Source organism: Solanum pennellii, chromosome 3 (genome assembly GCF_001406875.1).
Source record: "Solanum pennellii chromosome 3, SPENNV200".
Lineage (NCBI taxonomy): Eukaryota > Viridiplantae > Streptophyta > Magnoliopsida > Solanales > Solanaceae > Solanum > Solanum pennellii.
In genome coordinates, this window is record NC_028639.1 from 71,007,125 (window position 1) to 71,029,284 (window position 22,160).

At 34.5% G+C, this 22,160-nt stretch overlaps 2 protein-coding genes across 5 annotated transcripts; both read left to right on the top strand.

Moving 5' to 3' along the window:
- Positions 1 to 2,568: 2,568 nt before the first annotated feature.
- On the top strand, positions 2,569 to 13,759 carry LOC107014300 (protein TOPLESS-like). Of its 2 annotated transcripts, none has more exons than XM_015214152.2 (26): positions 2,569 to 2,723; positions 3,337 to 3,474; positions 3,613 to 3,792; positions 3,875 to 3,988; positions 4,068 to 4,226; positions 4,545 to 4,722; positions 4,804 to 4,927; positions 5,218 to 5,327; positions 5,422 to 5,587; positions 5,699 to 5,808; positions 5,908 to 5,977; positions 6,061 to 6,134; positions 6,219 to 6,314; positions 6,410 to 6,505; positions 6,589 to 6,716; positions 6,866 to 7,100; positions 7,193 to 7,351; positions 7,442 to 7,528; positions 9,795 to 9,941; positions 10,651 to 10,761; positions 10,839 to 11,018; positions 11,098 to 11,226; positions 11,339 to 11,434; positions 12,062 to 12,244; positions 12,325 to 12,491; positions 13,094 to 13,759. In XM_015214152.2, the coding sequence occupies exons 2-26, from the start codon at positions 3,395 to 3,397 to the stop codon at positions 13,305 to 13,307; spliced, it is 3,393 nt and encodes a 1,130-aa protein (XP_015069638.1). In that variant the 5' UTR covers positions 2,569 to 2,723; positions 3,337 to 3,394; the 3' UTR covers positions 13,308 to 13,759. The 2 variants fall into 2 exon arrangements, with proteins under 2 accessions (XP_015069638.1, XP_015069639.1); XM_015214153.2 differs by lacking the exon at positions 2,569 to 2,723 and adding an exon at positions 2,823 to 2,983.
- Positions 13,760 to 14,397: 638 nt separating this feature from the next.
- LOC107014302 (protein TOPLESS-like) lies at positions 14,398 to 21,661 on the top strand. 3 transcript variants are annotated; one of them, XM_015214155.2, is made up of 12 exons: positions 14,398 to 14,754; positions 14,852 to 14,965; positions 16,054 to 16,086; positions 16,767 to 16,821; positions 17,227 to 17,364; positions 18,350 to 18,460; positions 18,539 to 18,718; positions 18,797 to 18,925; positions 19,039 to 19,134; positions 19,718 to 19,900; positions 19,981 to 20,147; positions 21,189 to 21,661. In XM_015214155.2, the coding sequence occupies exons 4-12, from the start codon at positions 16,810 to 16,812 to the stop codon at positions 21,388 to 21,390; spliced, it is 1,218 nt and encodes a 405-aa protein (XP_015069641.1). In that variant the 5' UTR covers positions 14,398 to 14,754; positions 14,852 to 14,965; positions 16,054 to 16,086; positions 16,767 to 16,809; the 3' UTR covers positions 21,391 to 21,661. The 3 variants fall into 3 exon arrangements, with proteins under 3 accessions (XP_015069641.1, XP_027771721.1, XP_015069640.1); XM_027915920.1 differs by lacking the exon at positions 16,054 to 16,086 and having other exon boundaries at positions 16,717 to 16,821; XM_015214154.2 differs by lacking the exon at positions 16,054 to 16,086 and having other exon boundaries at positions 14,399 to 14,754.
- The last annotated feature ends 499 nt before the right edge of the window (positions 21,662 to 22,160 follow it).

The window sequence follows — 22,160 nt, forward strand, 5'->3', positions numbered from 1 at the left end:
GAACTCCACCTAACTCCCCTCTATTATACATACAAAAATTTTGCATGCACAAATATCGAAAATATTTTTAAACCTTGAATATCTTTTTTAATTCAAAATTATATAATATAAATATCTTTTTATTTTATTAAATTTTATGTTAAATTAAAACACACAAATAGATTAGAAAATCGAAGAAAGTACAATTTATTTAAGCCAATGCGTGGAAGCATTCGTTGAAGAATGGGGTCACCAATGCATCAATGCAAAACACATTTGTCCTGAAATTTGCTTCTCTACTTTTACCGGTATTTTTTTATTCTTTTCAAGATTACCAAAATAAAAATATTTAAAGATTAGTATTATTTCAAAATAATAATAAAAAGAACACCATAATACCAAATACACATAATTTTTTTTAAAGATGTCAAGAACAATATTGGAAGTGTTATTAAATTGGATCATTACGTCTTATTTTTTTTTTGAGGTGCGAATTATTAATCGTCTGAGCAATATTTTAAAGTATAAATTACTTTTTTAAATTATATTGACATGATAAAAAATAAAAACGAAAAGATACTTAAATTGTGAAATACACCCTCGTCTGGTATTGTTTGTCATGGTTTCTATTTTTAGAATCAAACTATAAAAACTTTGACTAACATTTTAAGATGCATTTTTTCATTATATTAATATGCGAAAAATTGTAATTTATAATATTTTTCATATAGTTTTAGAATATATATATATATATATATTTATTTAAAATATCGAAATAATATGGTATCCTTTACCTTTAAAAACTAGTCAAATTGACTTTTAATAAACGAAACATGACAAACATTTTTAAACGGAGAAAATATAATATTATGATGGTAGTTGACATGCCAACGCGGCAGCACCATGAGGCGCGTGAAGTTAAAGGCCATTCAATAATTTTTATGCCGTTGGATAATGCATTTATCGGTTTCTTGTTGATCTTTATAAATGTCACGAACCGTTTATGGGAAATAAGGAATTAGCGGAGCCAGATAGGATCAAGAAGTTTATTTAATTTTTTTCTCATTACATATTTCTATAAGCGTATATGCCTTATTGATTTTCTCATATGTTAATTTTTTTTAAAATATATTTTTTATATTTATTTAATGAAAAATTTAAAATCTGTCGCTCTGAATAAAAACTTTAGATTCTCCCACTTGCACATAAATTAGGAATCCCCACACATTTTTCTTTACTATTTATTTCTCTCTGACCCATAAAAAGCCATTTCGTCTGAATTTTTCAAGTCATTATTTCTTCAAAAAAAGCTTATCACGAATAAATGGGCTGTCCTTTTCACTCTTCTCTTCTCGTGGTACTAAAAATGAGTAGGATGGCATTTCAGTAAATCTAAACCCAACTTGGACCTGAAAAATTAAGAGCCATATCTGAGTAAATTCATCGTTTCCTACAATGGGATCTGAAAAACTGAAAAGTTTCGGTACTCTACTCTACACCTAACTTTATTTCTATCCGTCCGATTCCCTTATTCAATTAACCGGCTAAGATCAAGAGCTCAATATTTGCCACGTTTCAATTATTCTTGCACATAAATTTATTGTACCGATTAATTTTTAAAGCCCAAATATATTAACAAATTCCTGAACTGGATGAGTATTTCCCGTCAGGTATCTTAACTATGTTATTTTTCTATCAATTCATTGAACCGTTCATAATTTAATCCTTTTAAATAAACATCGTTGACTGAATTGAAATCAGATTTTGTAAGGAGTATTGATAGAAGATACATATGTTGTTCTAGAACTTATATATCCAATTGATAGTGAAAATGTTCTCGAATAATCGTGTTTTACTTCAAGTAATTTGAAACATATTAGAAAAGAAATGAGATTCACACATTTTGTCTTCATTCCTTCAATTAAAATCATTACAATACAAACACAATTGAAGACATTTATAATAAAAAAGTCGATCAAAATAAACCAACAATTTTTTAAAGCAACAAATTATGGGTGGTTCAATTATTCAATAGAAAAATGACGTAATTGATATACACGAGGTGGAAAATCCAAAAAATTTAGGATCTGTTTATCAGTTCGATTATTTTTAAAATATTTATTAATTAAGTTATTATTTTTGATAATCTGCATTAGTATGAAGAAATTAAGAAAAGAAGATTTATCGAGTCATAATTAATTTATATTTACTTTAAAATATAAGTATAAAAAAATTAAAATATATATAATACATATTAGTAAATCACAAAAAAAAAAGTTTTATAAAATAAAATCGGAGGGAGGTTTATGAAATTATCCATCACGGTGGTGACAAAGGTGTATCCAAGCCGAAGAGTCGACGAGAGCTGTCGGCTGATGATTCCAAGCTGTCTAACAATAAAATTGTAGCCGGCTTTGTGGTCCCCATGAAACTGACTTATTGAATTGTTGTTGTGCTTATCAATGATAAGCGATGGTGCTTATCTGAGAGAAATCACAATTTCCTCGAAAATAATGTCTCGCAAGAGTATTTTATTCATTTTCTCGGCGATACGAGATAAAAGGGAAATAGCAACACACAATATATAGACTTCTATATTTAGAGAGAGAGTGAGTGAGAAGGATATATACCTATTTTATGCCTCGAGTTCGTCGTTAATTTGTCCCATTTTGCATTATCTCTGTGGGTTTTCGTTTTTCTCCTCCCATCTTCTTCCATGGATCTATCTGTTCTGTAAACCAAGCGTACGTATATGTTTCATGGAATATTTACTTTTTTTTTTATTTCTCAGTGTTTGCTTTTCGCTTTAATTTCTCCACTTTCTCTCTCTTTCGCTTTTGGTTTTCATTTGGCCCCCTTTTCCTTTGCATCTTCAATTTCAATGGATTTAAAGCTGCTTTTCTGTCTCTGATCCTCTCGAAACAAAACCCCTATCTTTCTAAAGGAAAAAAAAATTCACTTCTTTTTGTATTTGGGTCGTTATACTTTCACAACATCTGCGTCGGTGGGTGAAAATGGAGTTCTGTTTCTTGTTAGATTGAAGATTACTTTTCATTTATCGGATTCTGGGTTGGGTTTTAATTTGTTTGGATCTCTTTTAATTTTTTTTCTTCCTTTGGTTAAATTTTGGGGATTAGTTTAATTTTGAACAGTACTTTGTGTTTGGGGGCTTGTGTCCGGCAATAATTAAATGCTTAGATATTTAAGTATTAAATAAAGTTAGTGGGAGCTGACAACATATTTAATCATATGGATTAGTTGTTTGTTTATTATTATTATTATTATTATTATTGTTATTGTTATTAGCTCTGGAGTTTTTAGTTAAACTAAAATAAATTCATTTATGGAATTTTGCAGATCTGCACAAACACTGTTTTTACGTACTAGTTCTGGGCTTGGAGACGAGGTAGTAGCAATGTCATCTCTCAGTAGAGAGCTTGTATTCTTGATCTTACAGTTTCTAGATGAGGAGAAGTTCAAAGAAACAGTTCACAAGTATGTACCTATTTCAATTTCAATGCTTTCATTTTTAGCAGATTATGAACAGCTTAACCTTTTTTACATTCTTAGTGATGGTTTTGCAACTGTAACACATTGCTAAAAGGACATTTTTTCTTCAATTTGTTGCTATAGGCTTGAGCAAGAATCTGGCTTTTTCTTTAATATGAAGTACTTTGAAGATGAAGTGCATAATGGTAATTGGGATGAAGTTGAGAAGTATCTCTCTGGTTTTACCAAAGTGGATGACAACCGATATTCCATGAAAATTTTCTTTGAAATAAGGAAGCAAAAATATCTTGAGGCATTGGACAAGTAAGATTATGTCTTTTTGGAGCAATAGTTGCTTTCCCTAGATTTACATATTGATTAATTGGTTCATTTGAGTTTGTGATAGGCGCGACCGGTCCAAGGGTGTTGAAATTCTTGTAAAGGATCTTAAAGTTTTTGCATCTTTCAATGAGGAGCTTTTCAAGGAGATAACTCAGCTTTTGACACTAGAGAATTTCAGGTATTACCGCTGTATAATTTGTCAATGAGGATAGAACCCTTTTCTAAATGTGTAATTAAGTGGTCTGATCAATTTGTAGGGAGAATGAACAGCTGTCCAAGTATGGAGATACGAAATCTGCACGAGCTATTATGTTGGTTGAGCTCAAAAAGCTTATAGAAGCAAATCCCCTGTTTCGTGACAAGTTGCAGTTTCCCAACCTCAAAAACTCAAGGTTACGAACTTTGATTAACCAAAGGTAATGCCCTTGAAACTTCAGCATTCATTTTGAAAGCCATAGTGGTCCTAAGCTACAGCGCCAGAGCATATTGTACCTAGACAAACTTAGCTATCCTGTATTTACCTGTTCGCAAAACAACTTTAAGCTGTAGATCCTTTAGGAACTTTGAAGTTCTATGCAATGTAAGCAGCTCATGGATATTGGTTCATGTAATTATCTTAGAATTCATGATGACAGTATTAGTCAGCATAATGTAGCCTGCCTGTCATTATTCAAGTGACCTAGCAATACTAGGTTATTGTAAATTGGGAAACTGACAATGAATGTGTGCTGCAGCTTAAATTGGCAGCACCAACTTTGTAAAAATCCCAGGCCAAATCCAGATATCAAAACACTGTTCGTTGATCATTCTTGTGGACAACCAAATGGTGCTCGAGCTCCGTCACCTGCAAACAATCCATTGCTTGGATCAGTGCCCAAACCAGGCAGCTTCCCTCCTCTTGGTGCACACGGGGTTGGTTTTTTTGTACAGCTCACTTGCTACTTATGCTTAACCACTAAGAGTTTTGCTTATTCTGTTACAAACTTTATTCAGCCTTTCCAACCTGGGCCAGCACCTGTGGCAGCTCCTCTTGCTGGGTGGATGTCCAACCCTCCCACTGTAGCTCATCCAGCAGTTTCTGGTGGACCTATGGGTCTTGGTCCTTCATCTATTCCAGGTATTACTTGAGGCTATTTACATGAGGTGAAAGGTATTTTTTTAAAGTAAGCAACTGAAAATCATTTTAAAGACTGGTGTGGTATCGAGATATACAATTGTAAATGACAAATGGCTAGAATGATTAGTCAACCTAGTCATGATTATAGTGCCTTGCATTGGAACAGTCTAGTCTCAACTTGTTTCAAGGAATTGATTCCCTTCATATTGCTGCCACATGAAACAACTATTAGTTTTTTGGAGGTTATTCTAGCTCTCTTAACTGGTAATTTGCTGCATTCCCTTCTGTAGCTTCTCTTAAACATCCCAGGACTCCACCAACGAATCCCTCTATTGATTATCCATCTGGGGAATCTGATCATGCTGCCAAAAGAACTAGGTCACTGGGAATATCTGATGAGGTAGTAGGCTCTCTCGATCTTTAGATCATTTTGTCAGCAACATTCACATTCTCTATCGTTGCTTCACTTCCTTTTCTTATTTTTCACTATACAGGTTAATCTTCCTGTGAATGTGCTACCTATATCATTTCCAGGGCAAGGTCATAATCAATCTCTTACTGTACCTGATGACTTGCCTAAGACTGTTGCAAGAACACTAAACCAGGGATCATCTCCCATGAGCATGGATTTTCATCCTTCTCAGCAGACATTGCTTCTAGGTCTACATCTGCTGAATGCTCTTCTTTATTAAAACACACTGGTGTTTTCTATTTGTCACTACTTATTTTTTGGCAGTTGCATTTATCATGACTTTCTATGTTACAAACTAGTTGGCACGAATGTTGGAGATGTTGCATTATGGGAAGTTGGTTCAAGGGAGAGACTGGTGTTGAGAAACTTCAAAGTCTGGGACTTGAGTGCATGTTCAATGCCATTACAGGTTTTTTTTTTCTTTTTTCCGTTCCTTTGATTGAAATGGCCTCCCATTAATTCAACGAGATTCATCTAATCTGATCAAACCAATCTCAACTGAACTCAGACTGCTCTGGTAAAAGATCCTGGTGTCTCAGTTAACCGTGTTATATGGAGCCCCGACGGTTCGTTATTTGGTAAGCAGGCACATTTCCTATCTTACTGTAGTGCACTGTCGAAAAGAAGTTGATCTCTTAGAATTTCTTTTTCTATCGAGCAGGGGTTGCATACTCTAGGCACATTGTTCAAATATATTCCTATCACGGGAATGATGACATACGTCAGCATGTGGAGGTATAATTTGGTGGCATTATGACTCTTGCCCTGGCAATAAAATTCTGAATAGTTTCATAGTACAGACTGATAATGCTTTTGCAGATTGATGCTCATGTTGGAGGCGTAAATGATCTTGCATTCTCTCACCCTAATAAGCAGCTCTCTGTCATAACATGCGGAGATGACAAAACTATAAAGGTTGAGAAGGCATAAATATCACTTTGTTGCCTATGAAAGATAATTTTTGGTAGGGGAATAATTGCTTGTTCTTTCCAATGCTTGCTAAATTTTAGGTTTGGGATGCCACATCTGGTGCAAGACAATATACATTTGAGGGTCATGAGGCACCTGTATATTCTGTGTGCCCTCACCATAAAGAAACCATTCAGGTAAGGATATTGTTATGATGTCTATTGTACTAAGATTTAGTTTTCTGCACTTTTGCACTTGTGTTGATAACTTCCTTCTTCAGTTTATTTTCTCTACAGCATTAGATGGAAAGATAAAAGCGTGGTTATATGATAATTTGGGATCTCGAGTAGATTATGAGGCTCCTGGTCGTTGGTGCACAACAATGGCATACAGTGCTGACGGAACTAGGTTGATTTATCTTGATGCATTGTGTTACTGCTACTTAACATATTTTGCTTGAAGTCGCTTGAGAATAGTAGTTTTTTTTCCAATCTCATATTCTCTCTTTTTCTCTGCCTTTTTTTTTTTGGATGCGGCATTGGTTCACAAAATTGCAGACTGTTTTCATGTGGAACCAGCAAAGATGGTGAGTCGCACATTGTTGAGTGGAATGAAAGTGAAGGGGCTGTTAAGAGAACATATCAAGGGTTTCGCAAAAGATCGCTGGGTGTTGTACAATTTGATACAACTAAAAATCGATTTTTGGCAGCTGGTGATGATTTCTCAATCAAATTTTGGGATATGGACCATGTTCCACTCCTGACAAGTATTGATGCTGATGGAGGTCTTCCAGTAAGTTTATTTTGAGGTTGACTTGAGAAATTGTGGTGTTGTACTATATTCTAACTGCCTTTTCTCTTTATTAAATCAATAAATTATTCAAGGCAAGCCCTCGGATTCGATTCAACAAAGATGGTTCTCTATTGGCTGTTTCTGCTAATGAAAATGGGATAAAGATATTGGCAAATAATGACGGTATTCGCTTAATACGCACTTTTGAGAACCTAGCTTATGATGCTTCCAGGGCATCTGAAACAACAAAGGTACTTGTTACTCAGTTAATATAAATCTTGAGGTTCCATAATTTTTTCACACAAACATGACCAGGTGTCCTTTGCTTTAATATCATGCAGCCTACAGTAAATCCAATATCTGTAGCATCAGCAAATAATTCTGGATTTGCAGATAGGGTGGCCTCTGTTGTTGGCATCAGTGGAATGGTTTGTAAATTTAACTCCCATAATGTGATTTGGAACAAGTTCTTGTTTGTTGTCATCAGGTTACATGTTCATGGAGAAACTATATACAATTACACACCCACATTATAATTTGTAGTTGTGTATAGTCAATTTTTTTCACCTTTTATCTTTTAATTAATTAATACTGGTATAACCTTTTCTCACTTGTTTAAATCTCATTCTTTGTTTTCTATTATGTGTTGTTTTATTCGTATCGTTTATATTAAAATTCAATGCAACAAAATCTTTTTATAATTTTATACGTATCAAGCTGTTGTTGCATAAAAGTATAGTAGAAACTGTACATAAATTAAACTAACATATATCTTCCTTGTAATGCATGCTTAATAGTGTACATATGTGTTTTATGATAAACATATAGTTAGCAGTTGTTTAGATTAAAAAACAATAAATGATATCCTTAAAAAGTCTAAACGATATCTACTTACAAGTAAATTACATTAATTTTTATACCTCTTATTCTAATTTTAGAATCATGAAGACATGGGGGATATCACGAAACGTCCAGAATATACAAAAAAAGAAGATAAATAATAATAATAAAAAGTAAATAGCTCAAAAAAAGGGAAACAGTTTAGTAGTTTCAAAAAAGAAACAGAGAGATACGGCTTTAGTAATAATCGTGATTGTGAATGGACCATGCAACTAAATTGCCTAAAAGGACATACAAGCTGCAAGTGATGAAGTAACTGCAAGAGGAAACGTTTTTACCAAATAACAAAAGCAGAAACATAGAAGATAAAAAAGAAAGTAACAACAAAAAAACCGTGTATATATGATTCCAAGTGAACCAAAAAACATTCACCATAAGCAGCTTTATTCCTGGCCTTCATTTCTTCTTCTTGTTGCTTCTTCAGTCTTATGAAACTTCTCCTGCTATTGACATTTTTAATCATTTGCCTATTAAGCTTGTTATATGAACTTAATATGAAGCAAGTGAACAAAATAAATAGCTTAGAGGTAAGAGCTTAACTTCTACGGGTATATACTAATTAAGAGCTCAAAGAAAATATCTTAAGAACACCTAAAAGACAGATAAAATTTGCTAACACTAAGATTGAATTACAAAACAGCTAATAAGCATACCTCCAAAGAGTCGTGTTAAATAAGTGTGTCATTCTATCGCTATAGACTATGATTAACAATAAGTCTCTTTATATGATATTCCCTCTGTCCCAATTTATGACTCACTTCTAAGAAAGAATGAATTTCTATATTTAGTAACCATTTTGAATTGAAAATGCCATTTTGTACTTAATGAAATGATCTTTAGCCACACAAATCCAATTGTATAAGTTGGTTATTCCCTCCCATATTAAGTGGAATAAGTTATTAGCAATTTAAGTTGGTATATAATGACTTTCTTGAACGGATGAAATAATTTTTTTGGTATTCATTACAATTTCAGTATTGGATATACAAAAAGGCATGCAAGATTTATGCTATAATAATAACTTATACAAGCAATTATTACAATCTTTTGACAAAGTAAATCATAAGTTCAAATTGAACTTATTCCGCGTGATTCTTGCAATGTATATTTACACAAAAAGGCGATTGTAATAATGTTTGCACGAAGGGTAAAACCGCCGTTCAACTTTTGATGGCTATTTTGGTCTTTTAACTTTTGACTTGGGAAATTATTTCTCCTCTTTCCCTACTTTCTCTTGTTTGAATCCTCCTAATTAACAACTTTAGCGCTCCAAATTGAACTTTAAGGGCTTAATCAATGACATCGCTTAATCTCCTCGATGATGGAACTTTTTCTTTCCTTTTTAAGTTTCCAGGTTTTTCTTGTCTAATATTAATTACTGTATTTCATATATACTACAATGTCGGAGAGCCATGAGGCTAGCCCCCATCCTTATTCATATATTTTCTTTGTTATTAGTTATTACTTATTACTATATGTTGCTCCATTTGTTTTGAATTTTGCTCTCTTATTTCCTTTTAATCGTGCTTCAGATTCCACTTTTCTTTTGAGCCTATTGTCTATCAGGAACAACCTCTATTCCCCATAAAGGTTTTCTGGGAGGGGTAAGGTCTACATTTTACCCTCCCCAGGCCCCACTTTATATTTGAGGCTTCCTACTTAACTTATAGAGTAAGATAGTCAAGTAGATATTCATTATGTTTAAAAATGAAGAGCACACCAAAAATGTTTTACCTGCTTTTCATGTCAGTATCATTTACTAATATATATTTAACATTCTGATGACTTTGCCAGAATGGAGATGCAAGGAATCCGGTAGATGTAAAACCTCGAATAAATGAAGAGCCTAATGACAAATCGAAGATATGGAAGCTCACTGAAATTAGTGAATCATCACAGTGCCGGTCCTTGAAGCTGCCTGAGAACCTCAGAGTGACTAAGGTAAAATTCCCATGTCTCGTGATTCATGAAATATCTGACTCTATTTGTTATCTGATTTTCAAGATTTGGAAACTTTTCCATTGATCATATAAACTGATGCACGTTAAGCCATAGCTCATCCTCTTTCAGGTTTAAAGGTTGGAAACTTAAATGTTTCTCTCGAAGTCTTTGTGCATAGTTTGACATGATCAAGGCGTGTGACATCCAGAACATGCCATCAGCATATGAATGAACCATATTGATCTAGCAGTGTTGTGCTTTTCTTTTTATATGAAGATATGAGTTTGCCTCCTGTTTGGGAGGGAAGGGCTCTTAGTTTCGCGTTGTCACTTTTCTCTATCTTTGTCACTGGTCTCTTTCTTCGCGAATAGATTGTTCAACTTATATAGTAAAGAAGAGTGGACAGAAGTATCACTTTCTGTACCGTAAGAGTTCCTTCTGTCTTTATCCTTCAAGATTGTCTAGATCAGAGCAACAAGCCTCTAGAGTTTGTGTGCAATGATTTGACAACTTTAATAGTGTCCAACTTTGGGCTAGCAATAGTAACTAAATGTCTGCTTGGTATTTCAAGTTCACGTCTTAAGTGCTTTCTACTGAATTGTAACCGTGTTCCTTCCCCCACAATTTGGAAGCTGCTGTTTCAATATGTTTCAACTGTATTAGTTTTGATGATATAGTTTCTGATTTTGATTCAATATGGATACTCCAGATATCAAGATTAATATATACAAACTCTGGTAATGCCGTCTTAGCATTAGCATCAAATGCTATTCACTTGCTTTGGAAGTGGCAAAGGAATGAACGCAATACAAGTGGCAAGGTAAATAGATACCAAAATCGTTGCTTTCCTCCATTTTGTACAGAAGTATTCTGAGAATTGTGTCCATCATTGTTTAGGCAACAGCCAGTGTTTCACCTCAATTGTGGCAACCTTCAAGTGGCATATTAATGACAAATGATGTGCATGAACCAAACCATGAGGAAGCTGTCTCCTGCTTTGCCTTGTCCAAGAATGACTCGTATGTGATGTCAGCATCTGGTGGAAAGATTTCCTTGTTCAACATGATGACATTCAAGGTATAACAATATTGCCTTCTTTTTTTTTTCTAGCCTTTACTCAAAGAGCCTGTGCTGAATTATTATCTTATCGATGCAGACAATGACAACTTTCATGCCTCCACCTCCAGCAGCAACTTTTCTTGCATTTCATCCTCAAGATAACAATATTATTGCTATTGGCATGGATGATTCTACCATCCAGATATATAATGTCCGAGTGGATGAGGTATAATAAAGATAAACAAGAAGTTTTTGTTGTTATTGGCAGTCAGCAGAATTTAATGTTTTTGGGTCAGTTACCATATTGTTATTGACTAGATGTGAGTTTCTTGATGAAGGTTAAAAGCAAGCTTAAAGGCCACTCTAAAAGGATAACTGGCCTCGCCTTTTCTCATGTGCTCAATGTGCTAGTTTCATCAGGAGCTGATTCTCAGGTAGACTTGTATACTCTTAGCTCTTATGTAGTATTTGACTTACTTCTCAGTGTTTTGTTAAACTGTTCTCCTGATTAATGTGAAAATTACATTTATATGATAGATTGCACTCTCTCTTCTTATGATTTTGCATATAGTGCATCATACACTTCATCACATTCAATGCTTAAGCCAATCAACTAGGTATGAGAATTAGAAGTTATTTCAGTGCATGTGATATTTGATGGTGATAAAATATCTAAAGGTATATGAAGAATAAGATCATTCATGCTCTAAATAAAAGCGGAATGAATTCCGATTGTTTTAATATTTTCAAAATACGTGAAGTTGTTGCTTTAGAAGTGTTCCAAGCATTTTAAAATATACCAAAATCTAAAATATATAGCCTACAGATGAGTCGAGTATATTGCAGGTTCTCTCCTTTTGCATAATCTCTTCTCTGCAGTCATGATTAGTTTTTTTTGGCATTTTTAATGTCATGCTTAGCCTTTATACATCTCAAATGATCAAATGATCATTAATCTATATAAAGTTACATTCTGCATTTCTGACACTCTTTAAAGTGGTAATTTATAATCCTGTGTTCATATCCTTTTGTATTCATCAACATTATTTGCTTTTGTACAGCTGTGTGTGTGGAGCACTGATGGATGGGAAAAGCAGAGGGCTAGGACCTTGCAGCTACCGGGTAGATCGACATCTCAATCAGATACCAGAGTGCAGTTTCATCAGGATCAAACTCATTTCCTGGCTGTGCATGAGGCACAGATTGCTATATTTGAAACAACAAAGCTGGAATGCTTAAAGCAGGTAAGTCCTCTCCCCGACTGCAGTTGGTTATTAACTGCCTTCAGATCTCAACAACTAATACATTATATCTTCTTCTACAGTGGGTTCCACGTGAGAGTGCTGCCCCAATTTCTCATGCCACATTCTCGTGTGATAGCCAGCTGATATATGCCAGTTTCTTGGATGCAACTGTGTGTGTATTCACTGCAGGGCACCTCCATATGCGATGCCGCATTATTCCTTCAGCTTATCTATCACCCAGTATTAGGTATTTTTGCTGCCTGCTAAGTTATTTACTGCTTTAATTTGAAGATATTCTGCAGTCCATTATTGAAGACAAAAAACATCATCTTTCTTTTAGTTATAGTTCCATGCGCTAGAATAGTTAAATCGGCATCAGAACAATATCGAGGCTGAAGTGCGACTCATCACCAAAAGGGGGGGGGGCACCCATAAGTTGGCTATTTGTACAAGATATCATCGACCAATGCATGGGCTATGTAGGATGTAACATACACTTTATGCGTACTAGAGGACTACAATATTCACTATCCTAGATCATCTTTCTTTTTAAAAAAATTGAGATGAATATTTCAAAATAATTTATTTTGCAATCATGTTATTATAGTAAAGTGGGGTATCTGATTGCCGGGATTAGCATTTCTAGTATTTCCGGAATATCCCTCAGAATATTATGTTTCAGATGTTTAATTTTTGCAACTTCTCTGCATTCCCCTGTCCATACATTACGTAATTTTTGTGTCTGATATTCTCAGGAAGTCATGTGAGGATACAAAGTCAGTTGACCAAACAGATTTCATTTCTGATATTTGATGTAATTTTTCATAAAACCTTGTCATTTTTCTGCAGCAATTCAAACATCCACCCAGTCGTAGTTGCAGCACATCCACAAGATCCAAACCAGTTTGCATTAGGTCTGTCAGATGGTAGTGTTCATGTTTTTGAACCACTTGAATCTGAAGGCAAATGGGGAGTCCCTCCACCACTTGAAAATGGATCAACAAATGGTATGCCCACCGCTCCATCTATTGGAGCTTCAGGCTCCGATCAAGCACCAAGATGACAAAGAAGCCTCTAAGCAAACAATGTTGTGTCCTGTTTTGTTGAATCTTACCCAAATTTCAGATCAAACTGACGAGTAAATGTTCGTTCTAGGAGACTAACCAGAATCCTCCAAGTCAAAATATGAAGTGTATGTAACACCCCAAAGATTTGTTTTTCTTTGCAATCGGAAGGGAAGGTTTGTCTTCAGTGGAGCTAGGAGTCTCAGTACTAGTCACAGCTTAAGATTTGACTTGTTTTTTACACCAATGTTGTGGCTTTCGTTTGTGGTAATCTATTAGCTAGAGGACATAATTTAGCTCAGTACTCTCCAACATGTAAATTTCCAACTCGTGATGTAAGATGTAATGTAAAATGAACACTTCACTCTTTATATTCCTTAGTGTAGTGAGGAATTCCTTCTGTCATCTTTTTATTTCGTATGATTCTTGAATTGGATTTTGGCAAGTCTCACCTCTTTAAGGTTCAACTTATTATGAACAACGAACAGTACATGTTGTTTCTTTAATATCCAGTGACTCTCATTACTGTTTCAATGGTGCTAATTTAGTTGACTGCTTCATTCTCTGATTAGGCTCACAGAAGACGGGACGGAATTTCATGAGAAAAGACGACACTCATGTCAATTCTGAGCTCTGTGAAGATGAACTCATGATAGTAACGATGCAACTTGGAGGACTAGACAATGGACATTACAATACTAGTTTGATGTTTTTGGCATTTGAATCTTATAATATGAATGCATATACATCCCGATGATAGATGATAGTGCACGACATAAAATATTCATCCAAAAAGTAACAGAAATGGTACAAAAGTTAAAGAGTTTTCACGAAATAATCAATTCATTTCCATAGCTGAATCTTACGCGGAGGGTTGTTATTGTATTGTGTTTTAATGAATGAATCATTTGAATAGATTGTATTGTTTTATGTTGTTATACAATGTCATGTATTAATAAATTCAGAATTATATTGTACGGGATAAAAATACAGACAGAATAATAATAAAATAATATTATTAAATAACCAAAAAAATTTAAAAATAACAACTTGAATTGATCACTAACCATAAATTTAAACAATAACATGGTAAGTAACAATTAGAAGAAACTTGCCGACCCCCACCCTAGTAGCATGATGGCGCCTCACAGAATTCAGAAGCAGCTGCTTTTTCTTACAAATTCATGACATTCTTCATCTACATATTCAAGTTTCATCTATGGCATGGCCGACCAATATACACGCAAGAATGACATCTACACAAACTTCAACAGACAAATTATTTACTTACAATTCAAAAAATAACATATTTAGGGTTTTGAAAAACATCTGGCTGTCGTGCGATTTGATACAACTAAGAATCGATTTTTGGCAGCTGGTCATGATTTCTCCATTAACTTATGGGATATGGACCATCTTTAGTTCCTGGCAAGTATTGATGCTCCAGTAAGTTTATTTTCAGGTTGATTGAGAAAATTGTGGTATTCTACCCTATATACTAACTGCTTTTTTCTTCTTCTTTTATATCAATAAATTATTCAAGGCAAGCCCTCTAATTCGATTCATCAAGGATGGTTCTCTTCAGCTAATGAAAATGGGATAAAGATTTTGGCAGATAATGACGGTATCCGCTTCCGGGGCATCTGAAACTGCAAAGGTACTTGTTACTCAGTTAGTATAAAATCTTGAGGTTCCATTTTTTCTTTACACAAACATGACCAGCTGTCCTTTGCTTTAATATTAAATACAATATCTCTAGTATCAGCAAACAATTGGACTTTACTGATAGGGTGGCCTCTGTTGTTGGCATCAGAGGAATGGTTTGTGAATTTAACTCCCTAAATGTGATTTGGAAATAAGTTCGTGTTTGTTGTTATCAGGTTACATGTCCATAGAAAAAATATATATCATACACACACATTCACATTCTCCATAAACTAGTTTCTGGACACGTGAATTACACGTCTTTCCTGTGGTAATTACTAATTAGCAAATCACGGTATAATTTGTAGTTGTATATAGTCAAGCTTTTTCACATTTTGTCTCAAGAACCAGATTAATATGTGCATTTAATAGTTGTTCTATGTTCACTGTTTCAAAACCAATGCCTTTGATTTGATTTATATGAAATATTATAAACAACCATAGTTGAAATAGCAAGGTTACACCACTGGAAAGGTTTTCATTACTTTTATAGAAGTATATATAATTATGAGAAAAAAATATAATAGTGAGTGCTTCTTAATTTATTGTCACTTATATAAAGAGCAATATACAATTTGATGAATGTCCATATGCACTTTGTTCTTACCTGATGTCGGGTGCCCGTTTAAGATCCGACTAATTCAGATTTGCTCATGAAAGTTTCACTATGATAGTAATCATTGACAGTTCTCTATTCCCAAAGTTCAAATCCAGAATTCTGTGAAGGGTGGAGGGGTACTTCCGGCCCACCACAACGTTTGATGGTACTACTAACAGGAATTAACACAGAAGAAAATGAAAACAACTTTTTCAATGGTTTTCCTTTGTTGTTTATTCTGGAAAATTCTTATATTAAAAGCTAATTCTCTTTCCTCCATTGTCTAAATACCTATTGTGAGATAAGACAAATTTAGATGAAAGTAAACTTTTCAAAGGTAATGCTTATATATAAAAAATATTTCTATTTTAAAGAGAAGAAATTATTTTTCATGTTATTCTACACATTTCTTAGATTAATCTCACCAAATATTTTCCTTGTAGGCTGTAGTGATAGTAGGGCAGTTGGAAAGCAAGGTATGGGTGGTGTATTTATCTTCCACTTTTTTCCTGTCTATATTTTTCCAAATGATAAAAATGAAAGAGATGGAAGCTTATGTTTTTGCTTTTGCTGAAGAAGCTAGGGAGAGGGGACAATAATGGTAAATTTGTAGGGATAAGTCACGTGCATGGCATATTTTCTGTTTGAAGCTGTTAGTTTTTGACAGAAAACTAAGAGGGATGTAACTTGTAACTTCTAGGATAGTAAATGGATGTTGTTTGTTCAATGTCATAATATGAGGATGTAGTTCAAGTTTGATTATAGTTGAGAGATGTTTTTGGCCATTTACTCTAAATTGGTATGTAATGACTTCCTTGAACGGATGAAACCATTCTTTTTTATATTCACTACAATTTCAGTTTTGGAGGTAAAAATAGGCATGTAATATTAATGGTGTAATTATAACTTATCTAAGCACATATTACATTTTTTGACAAAGTAAATCAAAAAGTTTAAATTGTACTTCTCTGTGTGATTCTTACGATGTATATTTACATATTTACATATTTACAAAACAAGGTAATTGTAATAATGCTTGGACGAAGGGTAAAACTGTCATTCATCTTTTGATGGCTATTTTGGTCTTTTTCCTTTTACCTTTTAAGGGAATCATTCCTCTTGTCATTGACGCCTCGCCGTTCTTCAACATTTTTAGGGTTCCAAATTGAACTTCAAATCAGTTGAATTAACTCCAAACAATGGCTTCGCATGTAAGTTCTTCTTTCCTTTCCAATTTTAGGGTTTTCTTGTCTAATAGTAATCACTGTATTTCATTTGCTTATCTGTAATCATAGATTTTCTTTGTTATAAAGTGGTTGTAACTGTATGTTTTTCAATTTGCCTCTGCATCTGTTTTGCTCTTTTAGTTCCTTATATCATGCTTTGAATTCAATTTTGCATTTGAGCCGATGGTCCATCTGAAACCTCTCTACCTCCCAGATCCCAACTTTGTGGGATTGCACTGCATATGTTGTTGTTGTAACTTTTAGGTTTGAGGCTTCCTACATATAGAATAAGATAGATAAATAAGATGGACGGATAGATAGATAGATACTCATTAGGTTTTCAAGTGGAGGACACACTAACATGTATTTACATTCTACTCGCTTTGTTAGAATGAAGATGCAGGAAATGTTACACCCCAGTTTAATGAAGAGCCTAATGATGAACCTAAGATGTGGAGGCTCACTAAAATTAGAGACTCATTGCAATGCCAGTCCTTGAAGCTTCCTGAAAATCTTGGAGTGACTAAGGTATAATTCCTATGTCTCTTGATTCATGAAATATCTTATTGTGTTTGTTATATCATTTTCAAGACTCGGAAACTTTTCCATTGAACATTCCGGTAGCGGATAATTCATGTATAAAATGAGATGGAGGACTTTTCCATTGAACAAGTTAAGGTTGGAATTTTAATGTTTCTCACGATGCCTTTGTGCAAGATCTGATATGATCAAGGCACGTGACATTAAAACATGCCATCGGCAAATAAAATTGTTAGTGTTAAGTTGAGTGGAAATAAACCATATGATCCAACAGTTTTGTGCTGCTCTTATCATATGAATGTGACTTCTCCTGGTTGGGAGTGAAGGGTTCTTAGTGTTGCGTCCATTTCTTTTCTCTATCTTGGTCAGCGGATGTGATTCTATTGATTTGAAATTAAAATTCCAAAGAAGGTGATCTTTTAGAATGTCATGGGAAGCTTAAGGCCTCCTAAATGAGGTCTAGCACCTATACATTTTGTGTTTTACTCTCTTTTCTTTTCCATAATAAATTTTTCAACTTACAGTAAAGAGGAGTGGATGTTCAAGTATCACTTTCTGCACCTTCAGAGATCCGTCTGTCGAAATGCTTCGAGATTGTCTAATCAAAGCAGAAGGCCTCTAAAGTTTGTGTGCAATGATTTGACAACTTTAATAGTGTCCAACTTTTGACTAGCAATAGTAACTAAACGTTTGCATGGTATTTCAAGTTCACGTCTTGAGTGCTTTCTACTGAATTGTAGCAGGGTTCCTTCCCCTTACCCCACAATTTGGAAGCTGTTGTGTTCCGACTTTCTCTGACTGCACAACATGGATGTGATATCAGATATTGAACAGAAAATTTCACAGTGAATTCTTACTAGGAAACAATACTTGGCTGGAGAGTTTGTTTAGTTGTCAATATTTGTTCCCTGGTTGTGACTGTATTAGTTTTGATGATACAGTTTCTGGTTATGATTCAATTTGTTTACTCCAGATATCAAGCTTAATATATACGAGCTCTGGTAATAGTATCTTAGCATTAGCATCAAATGCTATTCACCTGCTTTGGAAGTGGCAAGGAAATGAGCGCAATTCTAGGGGCAAGGTAAATGGACACCAAAATCGTGGCTTTCCTCCATTTTGTGCAGTAGTGATTCTGAGAATTGTGTCAATCTTTGTTTAGGCAACAGCCAGTGTTTCACCACAACTGTGTCAACCTTCAAGTGGCATCTTAATGACAAATGATGTGCACGAACCAAACCATGAGGAAGCTGTCTCTTGCTTTGCTTTGTCCAAGAACGATGGGTATGTGATATCAACATCTGGTGGAAGGATGTCCTTGTTCAACCTGATAGCATTAAAGGTATAACAAGATTGTCTTCTTTTTATTTCTAACCTTGACTCAAAGATCCTGTGCTGAATTATTATCTTATGGATGCAGAGATTGACAACTTTCATGCCTCCACCTCCAGCAGCAACTTATATTGTCTTCCTTCCTCAAGATAACAACATTATCGCTATTGGCATGGATGATTCTACCATCCAGATATATCATGTCCGACTGGGTGAGGTATGATAAAGATAAACAAGAATTTTTTGTTCTTATTGGCAGTCATCAGAATTTCATGTTCTTGGCCCAGTACCATATATTGTTATTGACTAGATGTGAGTCTCTTGATGAAGGTTAAAAGCAAGCTTAAAGGCCACTCTAAAAGGATAACTGGCCTTGCCTTCTCTCATTTGCTCAATGTGCTAGTTTCCTCGGGAGCTGATTCTCAGGTTAATGACTTATTTGCTTTAGCTGTCATGTCGTATTTGACTTACTTCTTAGTGTTTTGTTAAACTGTTCTCACAATTAATTTGGAAAGTATATGTGTATGATAGATTGCATTTTCTCTCCTAACAATTTTTCATATTGTGCATCATACACTCTCCATCCCATTCAATGTTCAGCCAATCAAATAGGCAAGGGAATTAGAAGTAATTTCACTGCATGTCATATTTGATGATTATAAAGGTGAAAATTTTGAATAATCAAACATTAAGTTGTTGTTTTGGAAGTGTTTCAAGCATTTCGGAAGACACCAAAATCTAAACTATATAGCCTACAGATGAGCCAAGTATATTGCAGGTTATCTCCTTTTGCATAATCTCCTCTCTGCAGTCATGAATCATGATTAGTTTTTGGATTTTTAATGTCTTTTACTGGTAACTAATGTTAATCCTACATCCACATCTCAAATGATCATTAATCTATAAAAAATTACACTCTGCATTTCTGACACTCTTTAAAGGGATAATTATTTATATTTCTCTTTGCTCTTTCTTATCCTTCACATCAACATCATCTGCTTTTGTACAGCTGTGTGTATGGAGCACTGTTGGGTGGGAAATGCAGAGGGCTAAATCCTTGCAGCTACGGGGGCAATCAATATCTCAATCAGATACCAGAGTGCAGTTTCATCAGGATCAAACTCATTTCCTTGTTGTGCATGAGGCACAGATTGCAGTATATGAAACAGCAAAGTTGGAATGTTTGAAGCAGGTAAGTCCTCTCCCAGACTACAGTTGGTTATTATATGCAGTCAGATCTCAACAACTAATACATTATATCTTCTTCTACAGTGGGTTCCGCGTGAAAGTGATGCCCCAATTTCTCATGCCACATACTCATGTGATAGCCAGCTTATATATGCTAGTTTCTTGGATGCAACTGTGTGCATCTTCACTGCTGGGAGCCTCCTTATGCAGTGCTGCATTTTTCCTTCTGCTTATCTGTCACCCGGTATCAGGTATCTTTTGCAGCCAGTTAACTTATTTAGGGGTCGTTTGGTAGGGTGTGTAAGAATAATGTTGTCATTAGTTATGCTGAGATCTTTTAATATGCAATGTTTGGTTTGGTACTTTAAAAATAACACGTATTGTAACACGTATTGCATTATTTTTTTTTAAAATCGTTTAAAAAATTATCCTCTATCAATATGGCGGAAAGGACATGAAAAATGTTTTGACGGACAATTGTGTCTTTAACCATTCGAATGCAAGCATTAGAACCCCTTGCATTGCTAATACTATGAATTTCTATGTATTAGTATTATTTAACGCAATACCAAGTCAAGTGTTGTATTAGTTATACATGTATTGAAAGTGTATCAAAAAAGGTACTAGTAATACATAAAACTAAGTCATGCATTATTTTTTCTAATGCACTTTACGAAACAACCTCTTACTGCTTTAATTTTAAAGATATTTTGCTATCCACTATTGAAGAGAAGAAAGCGCCATTTTTCTTGTAGTTAGACTTTCATGAGCTAAAATAGTGAAATTGGTATCAGAACAATATCAAGTCCTGAAGTCTGAACTGCTACTTATCACGGAAAGGTTAAACCCCCCCCCCCCCCACAAACTTGACCATTGGTACAAATATATGAGCCAATGCATGGCTATGTTTGAACATGACGTACATTTAATGCATGCAAGAGGACTACAAAATTAACTATCCTAGACCATCTTGCTTTAAAAAATTGGCATGAATATTTCAAAAGAATTTCATTTTGCAATCATGTATTTGTAAAATCATGTTACTACAATGAAGTGGGGCATCTGATTGTCAGTATGAACATTTCTAGCATCACTGGAGTATCCCTTGGAATATTTTGTTTCAGGCGTTTGATATTTTCAACTTGTCTGCATCCTCGTGTGCATACAATAAGTAAATATATGTGTCTGATATCCTCAAAGAAGTAATGTCAGGATACGTAGACACTTCACCAAACTGATTTCATCTCTGATATTTGAAGTAATTTTTCAATAACCTTGTCATATTTTTGCAGCAATTCAAATATCCACCCAGTTGTAGTTGCAGCACATCCAGAAGATCCAAACCAGTTTGCATTAGGTATGTCAGATGGTGGTGTTCATGTTTTTGAACCTCTTGAATCTGAAGGCAAATGGGGTGTCCCTCCACCACTTCAAAATGGCTTTGCAAAAGGTGGGCCAGCTTCTCCAGCTATTGGAGCTTCAGGCTCCGATTAAGCACCAACATAACAAAGAAACCTCTAAGCAAACAGTCTTGTGTCTTGTTTTTTTTTTTGGATCTTACCCAAATTTCAGTTCAGACTGGTCAAACATGATAGGATTATGTAACGCCCAAAAAATTTGTGTTCTTTGACTTGGTTTTTACACCAATGTTATGCTTTTGTGTGTGACTGTGTGGTAATCCATTTGCTACAGAAAATAATTTAGCTCAGTACTCTTCAACAATTTCTCCTTTCAGCTATCTAATTTTTGAGTTGTATTTTGGCAAGTGTCACCTCTCTAAGGGCGAGTTCCTTTGACCTGTGATATTTACTCAACCTCAACTTGTTATGAACAACAATATGTGTTGTTTATCAATGGTGACTGTGAGTAATTGTTTAAATTATTTTACCCTAACGATGGTGTTAGTTGCACAAAAGAAGAACTTGATTCTCTGATTTGGCTCATAGAGAATGGGCCAGAGTTTTGTGAGAAAAAGACAACTCTCATGCCCAATGTGATGATACAAACTATGAAACCTGGAGCACAGTAATGGAGTACTAAACAATGGACATTATAGAGTAACATAAAGCTAGTTTTGAATTTTGGCTTATGAATCTATAGAAATTCTCATCAATCATTAAACAAAAATACCTTCACATCTAATATATTGTTTATACTATAACTATTATGTATATAATTTATTTTAATATCACTCTTTATTTTCATGTAAAAACAATAAAAATGGTATTATTACAAATAGAATTTTATTTGTAATTCATGCTTGA